This window comes from Ahaetulla prasina, chromosome 2 (assembly GCF_028640845.1).
Source record: "Ahaetulla prasina isolate Xishuangbanna chromosome 2, ASM2864084v1, whole genome shotgun sequence".
Lineage (NCBI taxonomy): Eukaryota > Metazoa > Chordata > Lepidosauria > Squamata > Colubridae > Ahaetulla > Ahaetulla prasina.
Window position 1 is genome coordinate 91,761,492 of NC_080540.1, and position 23,824 is coordinate 91,785,315.

The 23,824-nt window shown below is 43.3% G+C and overlaps 1 protein-coding gene across 4 annotated transcripts in view; it reads right to left on the reverse strand.

Moving 5' to 3' along the window:
• Nucleotides 1-23,824, reverse strand: part of CNOT6 (CCR4-NOT transcription complex subunit 6) — a 62,142-nt gene that overhangs the window by 12,922 nt on the left and 25,396 nt on the right. For 2 of the 4 annotated variants that reach the window (XM_058166530.1, XM_058166531.1), the window contains 5 exons: nucleotides 19,003-19,189; nucleotides 15,694-15,779; nucleotides 15,156-15,260; nucleotides 15,000-15,068; nucleotides 11,879-12,036 (listed from right to left, as the gene is read on the reverse strand). In XM_058166530.1, coding sequence (XP_058022513.1) covers nucleotides 11,879-12,036; nucleotides 15,000-15,068; nucleotides 15,156-15,260; nucleotides 15,694-15,779; nucleotides 19,003-19,189 — 605 coding nt within the window. Of the gene's footprint in view, nucleotides 1-11,878; nucleotides 12,037-14,999; nucleotides 15,069-15,155; nucleotides 15,261-15,693; nucleotides 15,780-19,002; nucleotides 19,190-19,209; nucleotides 19,388-23,824 lie in introns of all 4 variants that reach the window. The other 2 variants (XM_058166533.1, XM_058166534.1) reach the window with 2 other exon arrangements.

The window sequence follows — 23,824 nt, forward strand, 5'->3', positions numbered from 1 at the left end:
AAAGACTCCCATGACCATGGCCTCTTTTGTTTTTTTTTTACTCAAGCAGAAGTTGCAAGTTTGCAAGAAACCACTCAAGTCATAGACCTGTTCCTTCAGATCTAAAGCAATTACTTATAGTATCTGATGATAATCAAACCAACTGAAAGAGCGGGACCAAGTTGTGTCAGTCAGCAAAATGTTTGTACATTTCCTTGTCTGATCCTTAATCACTTGAACTTCCAGTTGGGTAGATTCGAAGGCTGGCTCTTATGATTCAAAGTAGGCAAATGATATAAAAGTAGTTCAGCCAGTTTGCAAAATAAGATGTTATTCCTGTGGATGTATACTATATTTACATTTGTAGCCCATAGAATTTTATATTGTTAATAGCAAAGTAGTTTATGCATGGCTGCAGCTTTTTTACCATATAGAAGATTTTGGGTTAATGGTCCATAATAAGGCTTGACTTAAGCACTGGTATAAAATCTTGGCATGGAAAAAAGCACTCTTTCCAGTCTTCTAGCACTGAAAGAGTGACCAGTTGCCCAGATCATGCCTGAGGCAGGACTGCAGCACAGAATCTCCTGGATGTCCAGCCCAGTGCCTTTAACCATTACATCAAACTGGGTCCCATGTAAAAGGGATTTCATGCTCCAAAATAAAATGTTTGTGCAATGCTTAAAGCTGGGGATATGGTTCAGGACAATTGAGTTAATTTCTTGGCAAGCATGAGGAAGGTATAAAGTGTACCATTTTAGAAAAAGTATCGACACTTTTGTTCAACAACTTTGGGTTTGATAAGTCAGTAATGAAGAACAGATACACTTTTCTGGGATCTAAGTAGTAGAAATAAAAGCTTTGTGCATTTCCTTGGCTGGTCTCTGACAACAGCTAGTAGCACTTCTGAGCTGCTTGTAAGTATTCCAGGTTACAATGACCCATTCCAACTTCAACAGGGTTTCATTCCAGTAAATGCCTCCAAGTTTCAAAGGCTACCTACATAGCTAAGAGTTTCTTGTCCCAGACAATATAGTGCTATTTTGATAAATTTAATTTTATCTAGTTATAGGCTAGATACAGGGAAGCAAGGTCTGTATTTTTGCTGTAGCTTGTAGCCAAATAACCTTTGGATTCTTTGGAGCTCTCTTAACTTGGTTGTTTGCTTGCAAATGTTTCATTACCCATCTAGATAACATCATCAGTTCTTAGTGACGTTACCTAGTCAGGTAATAAAATGTCTGCCAGTAAACAACCAAGCTCAGAGAGCACCAAGGACTCCACAGTTCTACCCTGAGCTACGTATATTCTCTTCTAATTGAAATAACATTTATTGTGATATTAGAATCATTAGCTTCCATTGCAAATGGTTTAGCAGGGTTAGGATGTTGGAAGATAGGCTGGGTGGAGAAGGATTCATTTAGTTCAGTGGTAGTCAACCTGGTCCCTACCACCCACTAGTGGGCGTTCCAGCTTTCATGGTGGGCGGTAGGGGTTTTGTCCGATACTGAAGCACTTTCCTTTTTTTTAATTTAATTGACTTTTTTTAAAAAAATCATAGCATTATTTAAAAACATTTTCATTAGGTTTTCATAAAATTCCCTGTGACAATTTTAAATTTCTGAAAATATACTATTTGTATTGCCCGCGCATAAGTTTAGTTCACATTACGTAAGTGAAACTAAATGGCGCTATAGTGCGACCACAAACAAAACAGCCTCATCCCAGAATAGCTCGCGCATCTCCCCCACACACAGCCATGTTCTGTCTCCCTCACCTCAGTCCTGTAACAGACAAGCAGAGCTGGTAGCCGGTGCCCCCCCCCCAACCCCAATCCATGATGCGCAAGAGGCATGCGCAAGTGATGATACACAGCGCATTACTGTGGAACTGGTGGGCAGTTAGAAAATTTTACTACTAATAGAGATACAAAAGTGGGCGGTAGGTATAAAAAGGTTGACTACCCCAGATTTAGTTCATGGAAACCTTTCTGCCTGGGGTATACCACTTTTTCAGAGTTGGTAGGTTGAAGAAGTCGAGAATTTACATCTTTACAGACAGGATCAAATGGACCTACTGTATTTTTCAGAGTATAAGATGCACCTTAGTTTTTGGGGAGGAAAAAAAGAAAACAGCTGATTGGCGAGTGGATCGGCCTCCCGGAATACCTGCAATCAGCTGTTCCCAGAGGTGAATTTTAACAACAGGTTCCTTGGTTGTGAGCTCTGTGCCTTGCTTTTTTTCCAGCCTCTGAAACTTCTGAAACTCCTTTTCAAAAAAAACCTTTCTTTTCTGAAGCTCTGTTTCAGGGGCTTTTTTTCCTGAAGCTTCGTTTCTGAGTCTTTTTTTCTGAAGCTCTGTTTGAAGGCTTTTTTTCTGAAGCTTTGTTTCAGAGGCTTTTTTTTTTCCTGAAGCTCTGTTTCGGAGGCTTTTTTCTGAAGCTTCCTTTCAGAGGCTTTTTTCAGCCTCTGAAACCTCTGTTTGAGAGGCTGGGCAGAACTACATTCAGAGTATAAAACGCACCCAGATTTTCACCCTCTTTTTGGGGGGGAAAAGGTACATCTTATACTCCAAAAATATGGTAGTTGAAGGGCCCCAGTTTCCTGATCTAGGAGCCCATCTAGTCAGCTATATTCAAACATAGTAGAATGTGATTTCTTTGATGTACATACGGCATATAGGCATGTTCCTGCATATAGTTTATTTTCCAGTTATAAATGAGACCAGCTTCTGATCATTTGAATGAATTTTTCAAACGGATCTTTGGGATCTAAAAGGAGAATGCATCCAAGGGAGACCTGGATGGGATAATCCTCTGAATTGTTGGAAGCATCCATCAATACAAAGGTATAAGTGGATCAGAGAGATCGGGCACTTTACTCTGGCCAACTCAGCCAGGATCCTGTCTGTCAATCTTATCTGCAACTGGTCCATCCCAGCTATTTCATTCCACTTCAATTTTTGTGACAGGAAGCCACAGTCATTTGCATAATGAGTGACCAGCTTCCCTGTCAGTGTTAATTTCAACTTGAAATGGTTGATAATCTCACTATAATTAAACAATGAAGGTATGGAGATGTAACCCATTTTGTTACTGAACTAGACACCCTGTTTCCCCCAAAATAAGACATCCCCTGATAATAAGCCCAATTGGGCTTTTGAGCAAATGTGCTAAAATAAGGCCCACCTCCCCAAAAATAAGCCCTCCCCGAAAATATTTAACCACATGAGCAGCCAGTCTCCACCATTTCCTCTGGTCAGGGTTAGGGAGACAGAGCTGGAAATCAGGTAAGGTGGCAAGAGGAGCCCCGTCTTGCTCCATGCGTCTCAGAAAAAGACCTCCCTGAAAATAAGGCCAAGCTCTTATTTCAGGATTCCAAAAAATAATAAAAAGCCAGGATCTTATTTTCGGGGAAACACAGTAGTAAAAACGAAATCAGCTTGAAAATGGTGTGTGGGAGGTTTTCAAGGCACAAACTCATATACAAATTGCACTGGGCTAAAAAGCCATTCTCAGGCATTACTACAGGGCATTTTTAAAATGGTGCTGGTACAGTCTATATTATACAACTTGTATGATCAGATAAAATGCTTTGTTTTCAATTGTCAACAACTGCAATTAAAAGAGTTACTTTCAATCTGTCTTGTACTGCCAACTGCACATTTACGGCCAGCTTTGATACAAACTCAAGGTCTTTATTGTAGTCATGAATCCTTAACTGTAGTGGCATAAACACATTGCAAACAGCTGACTTTCTACTTAGTGAATGAAAATGTGACAACTAACTGTAGCCCAGAGAGGGGGAAAAGGGCCAATTCAGAAGTGGTCCTAGAATGATCAAGTTTTATAATTGATCCAGACAATCCAAAGAAGCACTGATATATGATCACATGCATGCAGATTGACAGGGGGCGAGGGGTTGTAATTGTTAAGTTTCCTTTCCATAACCCTTACAATCATTTTGATTAATTTGAGCCATACTTCTTTCTTTCAGTGTGGTGTGACTTCATTTGGTCTCCTCTTCGCAATTTGGGATGCACTACTGGGTTTAAGGGTTTAAGGAGTTTGCCTAACTCAGGCTCTGGATCAGCTGATTCAGCTGCACTATGTCTTCTTAGAAATCTCTTCAACTAATTCCTGTATGTAGTGTAGCCTCAGGGTCAGTGGTTAAGCTCTTCAGCTTCTGAATCTGAAGACTCAGACTAATTCCTAACACTAGAAGATCTATCTAATAGGAGTTAGGCAGGTGTACTCTCTTCATTGAAGTCTGTACAAGTTCATCAGCCAGAACAGTCTTAGTCTCATGTCCAAGTCTGAATCTTGATTCTAAGGGATCCAGTCAGTCCACTTTACCTAGAACAATTTGCAATTGAAGCCCCATCAAAATCTTCCCCTAAAAGAAGTTGAGTAATATGACCGATTGACAGTCATCTTAATCTTGGGTTGACAACAGGCAACCCAACCCCTCTTTCACTTACTTCCTCTATCTAAGAGGCATTAATAATATCCTGAATCCATTCTCCCTCACCTCCCTCCTGGTTGCCTAAAGTACTTAGAGGGTGTGGATTCATCCCACAGATTTCTTAGCTCACACGGCAAAGTATCTTTTACACTTTCTTGTGGGCCATAAGGTCAGAAGATAATATTGCCAAGACATTGCTGCAATATCATCTGTATATATTTATTTTATTTATTTATTTATTATTTAGATTTTTATACCGTCCTTCTCCCGAAGGACTCAGGGCGGTGTACAGCCAGAATAAAAACAGTACAATATACAAATTAAGACCAAAGTTAAAATAACATATTCTATAAATGGCCGAAAATTTAAAACAGTCAAATTTGACCCATAAAATTCATAAAAATACCCCAATTAAAATTATTAAAATTCAAAAAGTTTAAAAATTAAGCCAGTCCCGCTTGGATAAACAAGTGCATTTTCAATTCACGGCGAAAGGTCCGAAGGTCAGGTAATTGACGCAAACCAGGGGGAAGTTCGTTCCAGAGGGTAGGTGCTCCAACAGAGAAGGCCCTTCCCCTGGGGGCCGCCAGCCGACATTGCTTGGCGGACGGCACCCTGAGAAGACCCTCTCTGTGTGAGCGTACGGGTCGGTGGGAGGCATAAGGTAACAGCAGGCGGTCCCGTAAGTACCCAGGCCCTAAGCCATGGAGCGCTTTAAAGGTGGTAACCAACACCTTGAAGCGCAACCGAAAGACCACAAGTAGCCAGTGCAGACTGCGCAGGAGCGGTGTTACACGGGAGCAACGTGTGGCTCCCTCAATCACCCGCGCAGCTGCATTCTGAACTAACTGAAGCCTCCGAGTGCACTTCAAGGGGAGCCCCATGTAGAGAGCATTGCAATAATCCAGACGAGAAGTGACAAGAGCGTGAGTGACCGTGCATAAGGCATCCCGGTCAAGGAAGGGGCGCAACTGGCAAACCAGGCAGACCTGATAAAAAGCTCTCCTGGAGACGGCCGCCAAATGGTCTTCAAACGACAGCCGTCCATCCAGGAGAACACCCAAGTTGCGCACCCTTTCTGTTGGGGCCAATGCGGTTGCAGCTGACTGTACCGGGGTGCCGGCATCCACAGCCACTCCGTCTTGGAGGGATTGAGCTTGAGTCTGTTTCTCCTCATCCAGACCCGTACGGCTTCCAGGCACCGGGATAGCACTTCGACAGCTTCGTTGGGGTGGCCCGGGGTGGAAAAGTATAGCTGTGTATCGTCAGCGTACAGCTGGTAACTCACCCCAAAGCCACTGATGACCTTGCCCAATGGCTTCATATAGATGTTGAACAGGAGAGGCGAGAGAATCGACCTCTGAGGCACCCCACAAGTAAGACGCCTCGCGGTCGATCTCTGCCCTCCTGTCAACACCGTCTGCAACCGGTCAGAGAGATAGGAGGAGAACCATCGATAAACGATGCCTCCCACTCCCAAGCTCTCCAACCGGTGCAGCAGGATACCATGGTCGATGGTATCAAAAGCCGCTGAGAGATCTAACAGGACCAGGGCAGAGGAACAACCCCTATCCCTGGCCCTCCAGAGGTCATCCACCAACGCGACCAAAGCTGTCTCCGTACTATATCTGGACTGGAAGCCGGACTGGAACGGGTCTAGATAGACAGCTTCATCCAGGTACTGGGGAAGCTGCCATGCCACCACACTCTCTACAACCTTCGCCACAAAGCGAAGGTTGGAGACTGGACGATAATTTCCCAAAATAGCTGGGTCCAGGGAAGGCTTCTTGAGGAGGGGTCTCACCACCGCCTCTTTCAAGGCGGCGGGGAAAACCCCCTCCAACAATGAAGCATTTATAATTCCCCGGAGCCAGCCTCGTGTCACCTCCTGAGTGGCCAGCACCAGCCAGGAGGGACACGGGTCCAGTAAACATGTGGTGGCATGTAACCTCCCCAGTAGCCTGTCTACGTCCTCGAGAGCCACAGAATCAAACTCATCCCAAACAACTTCGACAAGACGCGTCTCCATCATCTCACCTGGATCATCACAGTTATATATAGTCTGGGAAATACTGATAACCTAAAAGTTCTTAGATCAAATACTCCTGTTGCATAGTACACCAGCAACAGCCCCAAAGTGTGCCCAACTTCAGATATAGACACTGACACTCAAGTTACTGCAAAATTGGAATAAAATCCTTAGCAGCACGAGTCTTCTATTTTTAAGTATTCTGACCATATGAAATAATGAAACTTTGGGACTTGTTTCTGTTCCCTCGTGGTTCCAGAGTAGATGGAACAGATTTATGTGCTGAATGCTACCTACTACTATTAAAACTTGCAGAAAACTGGGCCTACTCAATATTATTAATAGCATAAATTCCTGCGGGAAACAATGGAAATATTTCTCTTATCTAACTGAAAAATTAGATTAAATTACTATCAAATCTGACACCTGTCTTTTCAAGTTCTTTAAATAAACCTCTTCAGTTAATAAAGTACTGAAAGTGCACAACTCTTTAAAATGTCTTTCAATTAATTAATCTGCACTGTGATTTGGGTTTTTTTTTTTTTTGAATAATCCCTTTATCTGATTTTAACAGCTACTATTCCTTCCTCCTTTCTTTCCTTCCATAGCCTTATACCACATGTAAGCATAACAAAAGCAACTTTGTTATTCCAATTGCTGGCTGCAGAAATAATTGAACACATATCATTAACTTTGCAAGATATCAAAGTACACACAGCACACCCATGTACATCAAGATTCAACAAACCAAAACACTGCCTATACGTCAAGACTACTAATATGAACATTTCTGTATAAAGTATAGGCACACATATACCTTTGCAATACTTATCTGCAAAATAAATCAGAGCTCGCTCTCTCCTACATGAACTCTATTTCCCCATAGCAAAGTCGCTGTGTTTTTTTTAATGGCAGAAGCTTGGTAAGCTGCCAGGCATGAAGCTTTGAGCAGGTTTCTTCTGTCTGATCATGTGTTTAATTGTATCCCCACCCCCCACCCTGCGTCTAAAGCATTAATAGCTAGGACATGACTGGCTAGACTGGAAAATGGCTGGAGAAAAGAACTTAATTACAACACAAAACTATTGCCCAGTTATACTGCTCTGAACAGTCAAAACCCTCAAAGCTAGCTCTTGAAACCATTGTGTTCTGTTACACGAAGTTTGCAACTGAATAATTTTGCACATCTCTAGTGACAGCCTCTGTGAGGAAAATAAAGTTTTTTAGGACTCGTCCATTACACTTTATTTCCTAATTTTAGACAAATTCTTCAGCAAATTACTTGGTATTTTTTGATGTTTTGGCACTATTCAAACAATGAGAGCCTAAGAATGTAGAAATATTTAAATTTCATATAAATTGCTATAAGGAAATGATATACAACTGTCCCAAAATTAAGTTATGACAATATGGTTTAAACCGGAGGCATCCACAGGATCCAGAACTTTCAGCAAAATGACAAAAGCTGTCACACTCTCTGCACTAATCTTTCATGCAACTTATGTACAAAAGGTCAGAGTTCATTTATATCAGTGCATCATCCCTTTCCCCAGTCCCCTCTGGATGCTTTTAGTTTAAACCAAACATGAGCCCTAAGTGTGATAGATAACTGAAATTACATATAGACCAGGGGTATCAAACTTGATTTCATTGAGGGCCACATCAGGGTTGTGTTTGACCTCAGCGGGGAGAGGGGGGAATACGGCATGGCCAGCACATCACTAATATTGGTGCCTGTGGTGGCCTAAGTGCTCTGCCAGTGAAAACGAGCTCCCGAGCTCAGTTTTCGGCTGCAACGGCCTCCTGCAACCCTCGTCAGTGAAAACAGAGCTTGGGTGCCCATTTTCGCTGGCAGAGGCATCGCGGGCCGGTCCTTCATTCTTTCCAGGGCAGCCTTGCAAGCCAGATCTAAGCACTCTACGGGCCAGATCTGACCCATGGGCCTTGAGTTTGACACCCCTGATATAGATTGACCGAATAAGCCTAACCACTGCTGTGTCTTTCTTTGCATGAAGGTAACTCAAATATGTGTTTGCATATTGCTAGTGATATTGAGCTTGTGTAAATGCAAAGACTACTAGTACTGTACACTGTGTTGGTTTGTCAAGCTTTGGTACATTTGAGCAACCTGCGCATGCTCTTTTGCCTTCCTGTTGTATCTGGGTTCCAAAATATTTAAAAATGTCAGAACAGAGACAATGTTGTTTTGCGGTTTTCAGTGAGCTCTTCTTATCTTTTTTTTTTTTTTTTTTTTTTTTTTTTATTCAAAAAGTTTTTATTAGTCAAAAAAGGTTTATACAAATACATATCAGGTATGGTAAATTTTCATTTTTCTTATCTAAAATAAGAATTTTACTCAAATTTTTTAACACATACAACAGCCATAAGGCAAGCAGGTGACACGAAGTAGCTAAGTTTGCAAATTTTAAATACGTAATAAAGAAGAGTCAAGAATAATCAGAATATCGTACAAAAGAGAATAAGGAAAACCAACACAATCCCAAATATCTTTATCACTTCCTAGTTTTGGATCTCAGAACTCTGGGTTCAGCCTGACCCAACTCCAGGGCCGCAACAGCGGCAGCCGCTCAGCCCCATGATCTATAACCTCCCTTCTTCAATTCCTGGATCATCTGATTCCAGGAAGGCTTTGTGTTCCTCCACATAGGCCGTAGCCTCCACAATTGTACTGATTTTTTTCGTAATGCCCTCCCGGAAAATCATCAATCCCTCTGGCATCATCCATCTGAAGCCCACTCCCTTCTGGTACAATTTGCTTGACAAAAAATAATATTTCTTTCTTTTTTCACGTACCTGTCTGGGAATCTGCCTCAGAATGGCTATCTCCCTGCCCCTGTAAATCAGTGCCCCACTCCTATGTTTTCTAAGAATTTCATCTCTCGTCTCTCTTCTCACAAATTTGACATGAACCTCTCTGGGAACTGCATGCGTGCGTGCATATTGCGAATTAACTCTATAAACTCGATCCACATCCCAATTCATGAAATCAACACCTCTCCCAGCTCTTCTTATCTTTTTGTGTTGCTAGGCTTCTGCTCAGTTTAATTTTTCTTGACTTGAGCCCTGTATATGTGTGACTGTTTCTTTGGTTGTGAGCTTTTCATTATTTCTTTCTGGCAAAAGAACAGTTTATTTTATGGTACTGTGCAATCTCTCTTTCCGAATCAACGTACCATAGTACGTTAGTAAGACATAGTAGTCTCCCACCGACCCGTACGCTCGCACAGAGAGGGCCTTCTCAGGGTGCCGTCCGCCAGACAATGTTGGCTGGCGGCCCCCAGAGGAAGATCCTTCTCTGTGGGGGCCCCCACTCTTTGGAACGAACTCCCCCCTGGTTTACATCAAATTCCTGACCTTCGGACTTTTCGCCGCGAACTGAAAACATATTTGTTTGTTCGTGTGGGGCTTTCTTAAATTGTTTAATTTTAAATTTTAAATTTTTTCTCTGGTTTTAATTGGGGTTTTTAGATTCTTAATTCTTAATTATTTCGGCCATACTGTATAATAAGTTTTTTAATTGTATTTTAACTGTATATTGTTCTTTTTTATCCTGGCTGTACACCGCCCTGAGTCCTTCGGGAGAAGGGCGGTTTATAAATCCAATAAATAATAATAAATAATAATAAAATAAGACATAGTAAGACAATTAGTAAGACAATTATTAAGTGCAATGCTAAGTTGCAGCGCAATAATGTCAAAGTAATTTTTGTAATAACAAAACAATGCTTCATAGTGAACACATGATGTTTCTGACCAGGCTTCTTCTGGTCTTTCCAGAGGCAGTAGGCCTGCTCTGTTAAAGAACTAAATGTTTGTTAAGTGCTAAAACTAGGTGCTGATAGAAAGACTGCCAATGAGCGATTAGCTCCCTTTGTTCTCTGCATGCTGGCTGTATGTCTCATGGGTTTATTTAACAATACAAAGATGACACTCTCTGCCATGAAGAGGAGGTTCCAATTCAATCTGCTTTTATATGGACCTCTTTTGTACTGAGCTTGAAATGAAGCACATTATCTATCTAAAGCACACAGGTGCAGATCTAATTAAACTAATTGCAATAGTAACTGACTGAATAGTCTAAAGCTTCAAAAAGGTAAATGTATCAGTCAGCAATAAAAAAAATAAGAAAAATAAAATTAGAAGATAAATACATCGGAGAAGGAAGAACAATACAATAGGATTTGTAAACTCTTATGGTAGGCCCTAACTAAACTATCATTACAAAAATATTATTTTGTTCCTTCAGCCAATCAAGAATTTAGTTTAGAGTCCACTGAATTTTACAAAAGATCAAGTTGAATGGCAGCTAGACCCTAAAATTCAGGAGCTCAATTCTAAGTAATTCTTTTTGGTTTAGCACATTAGCAACTGCAATAATCTTTTATTTGTTCACTGCTAGTTGATGCATCAAGGACTTGAATATACAAAATATGCAGCTATAAAAGCTTCTATATTTATGGAGCAAAATATTTCCCTTTGACAATGAGCATTTTTCAAGATCAGAAAAATCCAGACCAATAAAGAATAGCTGTTAAGAAACTTGGGACCTATGATATGTAGTTTCCTCAATAAGCTAGGAGATAAAGAAGTATCATAAAGGAGAGCTATTATTTATGCCAGAATTCTAGTGGTAAGTACATCACATAAAAGGTAAGATTAAAAATACTAATTACCTATTCAAAAATATGTCCATAACAGAAAAAAAAACTAGGTCACAATGAAATAACTACACATTTGAAGAACAGAAGAGAAATGAAACTCCAAAAGGCAGGGTTGGGAATCTGGACAATTTTTGCCCTTTTAATTGCTATTTAGAAAGCATCCAATTTATATCTATTGATGGACACTTTAAACTCATGAGATGACAAGCTATAATATAATATAAACTCATGAGATGACAAGCTACATTTAACACAAAAAACAAATTAGCATTTCTCTGGCTTGGTGAAGTGTGCACTAGCCAGCGGGGTTGACCCTAATTCCTGTTTTCTGCTTCAAGGCCCATGTAATCCCTAGCAGAGAAGCTCTGCAACTTTATTTTTTTCAATACATCTGTTAGTTTGGCACATCATCTGTGACCATGTAGCCCATCCTTAAAACAGATGGGAAAGCAACTGAATTACAACAGATGAATGATAAATCAGGAAATGACTTTCAATGCCACTATGGGGTGGGGTAGAAAATATTTAAGCGTCATTGTATTTGTTTACTATTGCCTCTATTCATTTGTCTGTGATTACCTTCAAATAGTTCACAAGCAGAAGCTAAGGGCTCATTTTAGTGATAAAGGCAGTGAGGGATAATACAGATGACAAAAATGCATTATAACTTATATATTAACAACTTTAAAAGGTGATCATCGTATTATAAAAGGAAATACACTTACCTGAAGACTTATGATGTCAGCATTACAACTCAAAATTTCCTGCATTATAGCTTTTTTCCTGTATTCCCAGTTCAGTGCCCATGATGGGCAATATCCATATAGCTGCCGAGTAGCATATTTATCACACAGAACATTGTAACACATGACAGAGAACAGAGCTGGAGAGAAAAAAGTTTCACTCATTTTAATAAATAAAGATTCTAATAAATATAATTTTAAATATTTTGTCTAAATTATACTCCAATTTATATTTAAAAAACAAGTATCCATACATATCAAACAGATAGCAAACCTCACCTCCGCCCCACATTGCTGTTTCTCCCGCCCATCTTTAAATCTCACATTACTGTATTTATTTTGCTACTGTTATGTTTACACTTGTTTTTATTTCTCTGTTTTTATTGTTGTAAGCTGCCCAGAGTAGTTCCACAATGAGATAGGCAGGGGATAAATTTAACAAATAAAATAAATAAATACTAAATTATGGAATGTAATTCATATTCTATGTTTTGGTGTAACTGTTGACCAAATCTTGTAAACTACTGTGTTTCTCCAAAAATATGACCTACCGTGAAAATAAGCTTTAGCCTGATTTTTGGGGGCCTAATATACGCCCTACTCCAAAAATAAGTCCTAGTGAAGTGGGTGGGCATGACCAACACAGGAGGCAGCCCTTCCCTTCCCTGGTCACCCCATGGCTGCTGGGCCTCTTAACCGCAGCCCATGGGTCAGCTAATCCAGCAAAGGCCACAGGTTTTGTCTCTCTGGGTGCCTGGAGATGTTTCCAGCACACTCTTGCTAGCCCCAGCCCTGTTCATGGCGCCAGGCAAGCTTGCAGCCGAGGGTCCTTCTATTCCGTAGCTCACCTTGTGGCTATGGAGCAGGCGGCGACCACAGTTTGCGCTCCACCAGGCCTGGAGCTCGGGTATTGCTTAGGCTGCTGCTCTGATGAGGCAGAAAGCCATGCGGCCTGTCAGAATTGTCTCCCCACCCCCACCTCTACCCGGCTGATGCTGCTTGAGAAAAGGACAGGCAGTTGTGGAAGCGCGTGTTTACGATAGAAGCAAAGCCCAGTGTCACCCCTGCAGGCCATCTTTTTCTTTGGATCTTCAGGGCTGCCATACTTAGTGCTGTGGGGAACTAGGAGGGGGGATAGGATAGATTGGTGGAGATATTTAGCCATAATAATGTTCCTTTCTCGGAGAGTCAAGGACATTCGGACCTGCATCTAGAGTGGCATGACTGGGAGAAATCTCCAGTTGGCACGGTGCATTGATTGGACCATGTGATGGACATATGATGGACATGTGATGTGGGTGCAGGGGAAGGGACTTTCTTTTGGGTGGGGAAAACCTGGAAGCTTTCAGATTCAAGTTTTCCCAGATGTGCCAATATGACAACTCTAATAAAATGGAACTTTGAGGAATTTCTAGCCTCGGAATCTTCTTTCATTAGGGGTGTTACTTTAACCTGAATCTCCCTTAAAACTTCAACCAGCTCTCCGATCACTGGGGTGCTGTCCAGGGTCCTGAGCCCCAAGCGCTGACCCAACACCAGGTGGCGTGAAGATTCAGGGAAGATAGAGGACAGCAAGGCAACCCAGAGGGAACCACTGGGACTGGTTCAATGGTCACATCGAGACCATCTACTCTCCTTCTGAATCTGTGTTGAAGGCAGTGGAGGCTGCCGAAGCAGAATGCCGACAGGGTGCCAGGCCCAAAGAACCGGCGCCCTGGCAAGCCATTCAACTGGATCCCTCTCTGTGGGGCAAAGCTATGGGAGCTGCTGACCGGGGCAATGCTATGGGAACAACAGATGGGAGTAAGCAGAGAGGAGCAGACCCAAGCCCTCAAATGGAGAGCATTGGGAAGGACCAATCTCAGCAATTCCCAAGAGTGGGGTTTTCCACCGCCAATACGAAGCCAGTCGCTGGCGGGTCTACCAGAGTGGTTCGACCAGCTCAGCATGGGCAGTATCACACAACCTCCTAGCACCAGCCCACCGGGTGGGAGAGAGAGCATTGCCACCAGGTCTCCAAGGTTGAATCGCATCTCTCTGTCCACCCAGCAGCAGCAGTGGTGGAGCTTCAGTGCTTGGCCAGCAGGGAGCTTCTCTCCCACCCTGCCTGCTGCCCCAGTTGCTGCTGGGACACTTCTTGGCTGCGGCAGGCCCCATGCTGCTGGCGTTCTGGGTGGAGCCGTGATGCCTATGCCACCTCGCCACTGCCGCCTTTGGGCTGGTGAGCGCTGGCCTGCATGCCTATTCATTGCTGCGGGCATTGGGCTTACAGCTATGCTGAGCCCAGCACTCTTTGGGTCCTGGTGGGCACTGCAGCTCTCTTATTGGCTCTGTGTGGAGCAGCATAAACTGAGAAAAAGAGGACAGGCGTGAGAAAACCCAACCTGACGCAAACGCTGCCTCCAGCCACCGTCATGGAGAAACTCCTCTTTGAAAGAACAATCTTCAGGTGGGGGGGAGATTACCACATTTGCTAAAGACAGCGGCCTGAGTGGCACGCGTGAAGCAGCTGTTTTGTGGATAGTGGGATGGCCTGCTGCAACCCTTTGGGAAGCTGGTGCAAAGGGCCGCTCATCCCCCCCCCACCTCATACCGGTATATGGGGGGAAAGAAATAAGACCCTCCCCAAAAAAAGCCGTAGCCGTTTTTTCAGGGGTCAAAAGAAAATAAGACCCAGTCTTATTTTTAGGGAAACACGGTACCTTATATCATAGCTTTTGTGAAATTGTTATTTTTAAACATCACCAATTTTTGAATCAGAAGAGACTATATATTTTTTTAATCTAAGTAAAATGCATATTAAAAAATACATCAACCCCATTTGGCGTTTAAATTTGTACAGCCACACAACCGTCATTAGAAAAAATTGCAAAACAGCCAACCCAATACCACTTTACCTTAAGAACTAAAGAAACTTTTTTCTAGAAAAAAGATAACGTTTATACTAATCCATTACTCTTATTCCGTTTCAGACTCAAAATAATTTAAGTTTTGTTTCATGATTAGCCTCAAGCTACCATACGCACATGCACCTCTAAAATGGAAGAACATAGTTGAAGAAATTAGTCAAGCAAATCTATTAAAAAGATTGCTTCACCATTACCTGTTGGTCTTGCCCTATCTGGTTCTTGTAGCATAATCCAAGATCTGGGAGGAGGCTGTTCTGTTGAAACTAGTGAGGAAAATAAAAACATCTCAATAATAAAAGAGTATTTATGATAAAGAATACACATATATGTATTTAGAAAACACTACTTACTTCTTTTTGCAGTACCTGCCAGATTATCAAGCAAATAATTCAGTAGCCTTCTTGTTCCATCTGGTTCCTGATAAAGATTCAGAATGTCCTGTGTAAGTGGGTTTCCTGTAGAAATGTTTAGACAAAAGGAAGAATGGAAGCTCAAGAACACAGATTTAAGTGTTTTATTATTACCGCTAGTATCTGGGAAACTCAGTTCAAAATACCAGAAGTCAAAGTCATTACTGAAAACCTGAGGTTCTCACTTCATAAAATTATCAGTAAACCAGATTGGATTCAACTAAGGGGAGGGTGGGGGGAGAAGAAATTCAAATATTACTTTTTTCCAGGCATGACAAAGAAATAAAGACTGATTTAGTGCCTTAAAAAGGGAAAACTTTAAAACAGAAATAGAATGCAGTACCAAGATATTTATGAAAATAATTTAAAGCTGCTTAAATCTAATCTTGTTTATTTAATATCAGACAGAAAGTGATGGCTGCTGAAAGTAAAACAAAATGAAAAATGGAGAAGAAAGTACAAAACTGAAAATGCATACCTTTCAAACCCAAGGTCTGTAATTGGAACAGTTTTCCCAGCTCAAATGGTAGAACTCGTAACAGGTTGTTATTTAAATGGAGTTCCCTGAGTCACATAAAGAAAAAAGATAGTAAGATAACATATTTAATTAAACTAAACCTTTCAGTGAAAAATAGAAACAATATTAAAGCACCCACCAAAAAGACAAGCAGCTTGAACCATGAGGATTAGGAATATTGGACAGAATATAATGATTAATAAAATAATATTAAACACAGTGAATTAAAACAAACCTGCTAAACATAATCCTATTATATTATTAAGAAAATAAAACAATGAAGCAATGATTCCTAAGCCAGCATTACTAATCAAAATGATTTAAGGAGCTAATACAGTAAATACTTTTTAAACGGTAGCCAAAAGACAATGACTAGCTTAAGGTCACTCAGAGGATTTCATGACTGAGTGGGACTTTGAACCCAGATCTCCTAGTACTAATCCAATGAACACATATTATAACTCAAAAGTGCTTATTCAAAACTATATAAAATTCATAAATATGTCTTTCTTCAAAAGCAGTAATCAGATCTTTATACAAAACCAGAATATTTTAAGTCCAGACTTTTACCCATTGCTCTTCTTGAAGGAACAGCACCATTTGTATCCATTTATATACTACTAAAAGTCTTGTTTCATTTATCTGTTTGTAACCAAGTTAACCGAAAAGGTGCAGAATAGCACAACAATTTTTGAATCAAGGTACCTAAAATCCTTTAAATTAAAGAATGCTCTAAAAATCTAAGACCCATTACTCCTGTGGAATTCAAATGTCTGCAATGTTCAGATCAATTTTCTTTGCAAAACTGTGATCATTGCAGGGTTTCTGTGGTCATACAATTTTGTTTTCAAAATGCTCGCTGTCAGCTTCTCACATGCAAAGTCAATGGGGAAGCCAGCAGGAAGTTGGACATCACTCTCATCCCCACTGTTCTGCCCACATGTGGCCATTCTGTTTACCTGTTTTGCTAAGAACTTTGGGACTTATTATTAAAATTTGTTTTCAATGTGATTATTTTTGTATTTACGATATGTACTCTTTTTAGATGATCATGGGATCGTCCAGCACTGGGGTAAAAAAAAACTGGTCAGCCTAAAATTTAATGTCATTCTGGTCACATTGCCCTACTTTCTCTCAAAGGATCAGCCCAGTGGATCACAGAATTATCTAGTATTGTTTGAAAAAGGGAAAGACTGGACTCATTTTTATCACAGGTAATTCCAAATAAATTCATTCCAAGCAACAATAAAATTGTAAGTGATTTAAAATATATATCCTCAGTATTGATGGAACGTTGCATTCAGAGTTTTATTATAGAACTAACTGAAATCAAGTAGGGCTATTTACTACTGCACTGCTCATAGTGCAGCCTACAACACAGCTCCAAAGATAAAACAGGAAAAAACAAAACTAGGTATTATGTGGAAAGATAGTGGATAGAACTATATGTGCATCAATAAAGATAACTAAAGATAACTGGGAAAGTACAGATAATTTGAAGAGGTTTTCACAAGAAAACATTGAAGCAATGCATAATCCAAAGTGCCCAAAAGAGGTGGATAGAGTGGGAGAAGAGGTTGATACAGGGGTGAAATCTAAAAATTTTCCCTACTGGTTCTGTGGGTGTGGCTTAATTGGTGGGCGTGGCTTGGTGGTCAGATGGCTTGGTGGGCGTGGCCAATAACAATAAATAATAAAAATAATAAACAAAGTATAAAAAACAATAAGAGGTACCAAAAACCAACTTTCATACTTTACACACACACAACTGACTCACACACAATGTAAAAGCAGCTGCACTTCACACTTCACATAGCCACAAAAAGGTCAAAAATGGCTTAGGGCCTGGGTACTTACGGGACCGCCTGCTGTTACCGCATGCCTCCCACCGACCCGTACGCTCTCACAGAGAGGGACTTCTCAGGGTGCCGTCCGCCAAGCAATGTCGGCTGGCGGCCCCCAGGGGAAGGTTCTTCTCTGTGGGGGCTCCCACACTCTGGAACGAGCTTCCCCCGGGTTTACGCCAAATACCTGACCTTCGGACCTTTCGCCGCGAACTGAAGACACATCTTTTCATTCGCGCGGGGCTGGCTTAAGTTTTATCGATTTTAAATTTCTTATTACTAATTTTAAATGGGGTTTTAGTTTTTTATATATTTTAAAGTTTTTAGGCTAATTATAATAAGTTTTTTAACTTGCATTTTAAATTGTATATTGTATTGTCTGTTTTTTTTACTTTTGCCTGTACACCGCCCTGAGTCCTTCGGGAGAAGGGCGGTATAAAAATCAAATAAAATAAATAAAATAAAAACCAACTTTCACACTTTACACACACACAACACAACACAACACAACTGACTCACACACAATGTAAAAGCAGCTGCACTTCACACTTCACATAGCCACAAAAAGCTCAAAAACCAACTTTCACACTTTACACACACACAACTAACACACACACACACACACACAATATGCCACATACAGCTTTCTGAGATTTTGTGTGTTTGTGTAGTTAGAGTGAAACACTACAGAAACACACCAAATCTCAGAAAGCTGCACAAATATTTTATTTTATTTTATTGTGGACTTCAAATCCCAGAGTTCCTCAGCAAAGCCAGCCAGTTGATCACCGAGGAAATAGATTAGCAGAATAGATTGATTCTGTCTGGGCTGAAACTGAAACTGGAGCTTTCGGGCTGGAAAGAGAGCCATGTGTTCTTCAGTAATCAGGTAAGTGCCTTAAAATCTCTACTTTTACTTTTACTGAAGCAAAACCGGCTTTTAAAAGTAAAAAAAACAAACCTCTGCAGATGGTGTGGCTCAGCAGAGGCGGGGGGGCGGGGCCAGGGATTTTTGCTACCGGTCCTCCGAACCAGCAGCTGCCATCGCTACCGGATCGCGCAATCCCCTCCGATCCGGTAGCATTTCACCCCTGGGTTGATATGGAGAGTATTTATCTCCTATTACCTCCCGCCTCTCAAATGTTACTGTTTCTAATAGCTACAAAATTTACTATTCATCTTATTAATGAAATACACATAGCACGTTTCAGTCTGCAACTAATAAGGAATCAGATCCATTAAGTTTAACACGGATTTGTAAACACAGGGAAACTGAAATCTCAAAAAATAAATAAATACAAATGCTTTAGCTTTGATTCTGTGTGTATTTTCACAGCAACTGAACTGGAAGCTTTCTGCCAAATCACAATGCCAAAGGACACAGATCACTGAAATGAGTTCACAATGGTTTAAACGATCGTGTTACCTGAGTGACACCATGTTTCCGAGCTCAGCTGGTAAACTACGAATCTTATTAGATGACAGATCCAAATAAATCAGGTTATGAAGCTTGGCAATATCTGAAGGAATACGGGATAAGGAATTGTCACTGAGATGCAAAGCTGTCAAGTGGGTCAGTGACCATAAGGATGAACTCAGGCTTCTGACTTTCCCTAAAAAACAAAAAGGATACGGCTATTTTAGATCACTTCCACTTCTAATATGTTGAGGCAAAGCGGCCTCTAGATGTTACTAAGTTCTAGCTTCCTTTACCGCTGGCCATGCTAGTTGAGGCTGCTGAGAATCGTAGTTCAGCAATGCCTGGAGCAATCAAATGGTTCTTCAAAGCAACATTACAAAGGAAAGCAAATCTGAGCATAAAATTTAAAGCAGGCATGTCAAACTTGGGTAATACAGCTCCAAAAGATAATAAAAAAGTAAAAAAAAAAGTACAGAGGTAGTCCTCAACTTACAACAGTTCATTTAGTGACTGTTCAAAGTTACAATGGCACTGAAAAAAGGGACTTGCGATCATTTTTCATTGTTATGAGCTTAGTAGCATCCCCAGGAACATGTGATCAAAATTGAGATGCTTGGCAATGGTTTCAGCCAGGTTATTAACATCAACTGCAGCGATTCACTTAACAACTATGGCAAGAAAGGTCGTAAAACAGGGCAAAACTACTTAACAAATGTCTCATTTAACATTTATTGTGGTTGTAGTTGAGGACTCCCTATAAAGAATGTTTGTTGTTTAAATACAGATAGTCTTCGATTTGCAACCAGCAATTGAGCCCAACATTTCTGTTGCCAAGTGAGACTTTTGTTAGATGAGGTTTGCTCCATTTTACAACCTTGGCTGTCAAAGTTGTTAGCTGAATCACTGCGATTGTTAAGTTAGTAACACAGTTGTTAAATAAATCTGACTTCTCCATTGACTTTGTTGGTCAGAAGATGACAAAAAGAGATCACATGACCCCAGGACACTGCCACTGTCATAAATATGAGTCAGTTGCTAAGCATCTGAATTTTGAACACATGAGAGTGGGGATGCTCTCTTTTTGCAGTGCCATTGTAACTTAGGTCACAAAACAAACTGTTGTAAATTGAGAACACCGAGAGTTGCCCTTTGGAAGTTGCACTGTCTCACTTAGTAACAGAACTGTTTGGCTCAATTGTGGTTGTAAGTCGAAGACTACCTGTATTACAAATGAGTATATCACATATTCACTGGCACAGCACCCCACATGGATAGATTAAAATAATATTTACTCCAATCCCCAAAGGAATGTATACTGAATATTTTGCTAATAACAAGTATGTGCCTATACTTTGACATGGTCATGTCTGTATTCCATATCAGAATTTCAGAGTCACTGGATAACAACCAGTAGCTAACATCAAAAAGGTCACTGAGCTTTTCAAATTGATTTCTCTGAAATATCGAAAAAAGAACTGGAAACACTTGGTTTAAGATGACACTGTAGTCAAGAGATAATGGTATAACAGTACTTTGGTTCATCACACTAGAGGTAAGTAAGGAAAACATTAGAAATGAGTGTAAAGAGTTAAATTACAATTACTTAGATAAACTAATGAGTCCCAAAGAAACGGTACAAAAAGAACATATAAACCCAATACTCCATGGATGGAAGGCAGCAGCAGCAACTGCCAGCTGGAGATATTGGCTAGAGATGACCCTCCTAATGGAAAACGGCGTGAGCAATACCATTACTATATCTCCTGTTACTGGCTGAGAAAAGGGTCAGCATTAACTTGCGCATGCGTCAAGATGGCGCGGTGACGATCTTCGCGGTGCGGTCCGCGGCTTTTCCAGGGGGTCTGGGACCGAGAGGGGGTCTTTTTTAGCCCTCCGGTCCCAGACCCTTCCGGCGGAACATCAGAGGAGGCGTTGGGCTGAGGCCCGCCGAGCTCGCCGAGCCGCGAGCCTCGGAACAGCTGATAGGCGCGGCGGCGGGCTCGGCGGTTTTCCTCAGCGTCTCCCCGGGGCGGTGGCTGTTTGGCGGTAGGCCCGGCGGCTTGGCGGCTCCCCTGGTGGTTCTTTGGACGTTTCTCGGTGGCGGCTTTGTCCTGCCCTGCCCTGCCCTGCCTCTGCCCTGCCCTGCCCTGCCCTGCCCTGCCCTGACTCAGCGGCTCTGCCCCGGCTCTGCCCCGGCTCTATGGCGGTTCAACCCCGGTGTTGGCTACGGTCTGCCTGGGCCTGCGGGAAGATCGGCGGCCCAGTGACGGCCCAATGGCGGCTCTGCGGCTCTGCGGTCCGGCGGCCTTGCGGTGGCTCAGTGGCCCCCTCGGCGGCCCGGCAGCTCCCTCGGCGTCTCCCCACCTTCCTTGGGGTGGTGGCCGTGGCCATGGCGGGCGCTGCGGGCCTTTGGGTCTGGCGGCGGTGGCGGCGGCGGCGGCCCCCCCCAGGGGCTAGGGTTTTTTTTTTCCAACAGTGCTGGATGGGACTTGGCCGGACTTTTCTCCCTTGGAGCCTGGCGTTTTCCTCGGCTTACCCTTGGACTTCTGTCGGGGCCTGCTGGGCCTCTGGCTGGGGTGATGGCCACGGCGACCGCGCTTGGCTTCCGGGTATCGGCGGCGATGGCAGCGGCGGCAGGTGGCCCCCCACTCCCGAGGACTGAGGGTTTTCGAACAATGCCTGAGAACGGTCTTTCCATCAATTCCATCAATGCCAGGGAGGAGGAGAGACGAGAAGATCGATCGCTGAGTGGTAGTGGCGGAGGGTCAGATGTAGCCATCTGGAGGGTTTCGCCCCTCGGAGGAGGACTCGGAGGTGTGGCTGGCCCTCTTTTAGACCCTCGGCAGCTCGGCCTAGGATTGTTCAATCTGGCCTGGAGTGTCGGAGCAACTGGGTATGGAGCCCCTGACATCAAGGCCTATATTGACTTTAACACCAATTGATTGACTTGACGGAGAATGGCTAGTCATCTGTACCTGGGGCAAGTGAGACCGTTTGGGTTTGGGGACAGAATAACGGCCCCATGGAGCCCTGGAAGTCCACGGTTCATCTCGCCAGCCAGGGAGCCTAACCTTGCTATAATAACCGCTACAATAACACCTTGACATTTTCACCGGCCTGGATGGACTGCTGACCGTTTTGTATTTGTATTTTTATTTACCTATGCGAAGATTTTCAACGCGGACCTTCTTGCCCTGCGAGACTCCCTCTCGCAGGTCTGGCCTCCACATTATCGAGGGCACATCTTGAGGACGGGTTTTGGAACCCCGAGAGATGGCATGCAAATCTAGGAGGCTTAGGGGATTTTTAATGAACTCTTTTAGTCGTTTTTTATTGGGGGATTTTAAGGGAAATTTTAAGGGGGGGAGGGAAAGGGCGGGAGCTGGGGGTAGCCCGTCGAGGGTGGGGCCAGTCACTGCGCATGTTTGCGGCGGAGTGTTATTAGGTCCGAAGGTTCCGGGGGAGGGTGATGTTCCAGGTGACAATTGTGGTTCCATCTGTGTGGTTAGTGGGAGAGGCAGATATGGCGGAGGGGGGGGGGCGGATCGGGACCTGGGGGCACGGGGTCGATGTCTGGAGGCGATCACGGGCTCCGGCCCCTCAGTTCCTACCCGTTCCTCAGGAGGCCATGATCCTCAGAGCTTGGATCTTCGGCTGATGTTATGTAATGCCCGGTCCGTGGTTAATAAAGCTCCCCTGATCTGTGATCTTATTCAGGGGGAGTCCGCGGACCTTATGGGCATTACGGAGACCTGGTTGGGCCCGGAGGGGTGCCTTGTTGAGTTGTGCCTCCAGGTTTCCGAGCATTTCATCAGCCGAGGCCCAAGGTAGGGGTGGGGGTGGCGGTTGTTATTAAGGAAGATCTAGAGCCGAGGAGGCCACTGTTCCTCAGATTGCCGGCTGTGAATCCTCTATGTGAGGTGGGGCCATAGGAATCAGTTGGGCTTGTTGATCGCGTACCTGGCTCCTTGCTGCGTGACCACAGCCCTGCCCGAGCTGTTGGAGGTACTGGCTGCTGTGGCGGTTGAGACCCCCAGACTTATAGTCATGGGGGATTTCAACTTGCCATCAGTTGGCTTGGCATCGACGGCAGCTCGGGAGGTCCAGGCTTCCCTGACGGGCTTGGGCCTGTTTCGAGTAAATGATGGCCCCACGCACATGGGGAGGCATGCTGGATCTGATTTATATCTCTGGACAGTGGTTAAATGATCTGGTATTAGACGATTTAGTAACAGAACCAATGTCATGGTCGGATCATTTTCTCCTTCGCCTAGACTTCCGAACCGCCATTCACCACCGCAGGGAGACGGAACCTATACGGTGGTTCCGTCCCAGGCGCCTGATGGACCCTGAGAGGTTCCAGACGGAGCTTGGGCCATTCCCTGAGGATCTGGCCCACGGCACGACTGAGGAACTGGTCGTGGCCTCGGAGCGGCCACGGCCGGGCCCTGGACCGTGTCGCGCCTTTGCGGCCTCTGACCCGGCGAGATCTCGTCCGGCCCTTGGTTCTCCGAGGGGCTGAGGGAGATGAAACGCCGGAGAAGACGCCTAGAGAGCACCTGGAGGTCCAGTCGCCCGGTTGATCGGACACTAGTTAGGACCTATTCTAGGACCTACCTAGTGGCAATGAGGAAGCGAGGCGCCCACGCCCACCCTCATTGCGTCGGCAGATAACCGCCCGGCCGCCCTGTTTGGTGACCCGCTCTCTCCTACATCAGGAGGTGCGGGATGACCCTTGCAGGGACGAGCCGAGGAGTTTAGTGGTTATCTATACGATAAAATCGCTCAGCTGAGGGACGGTCTGGACCGAATTTGGGATGATCCAAGC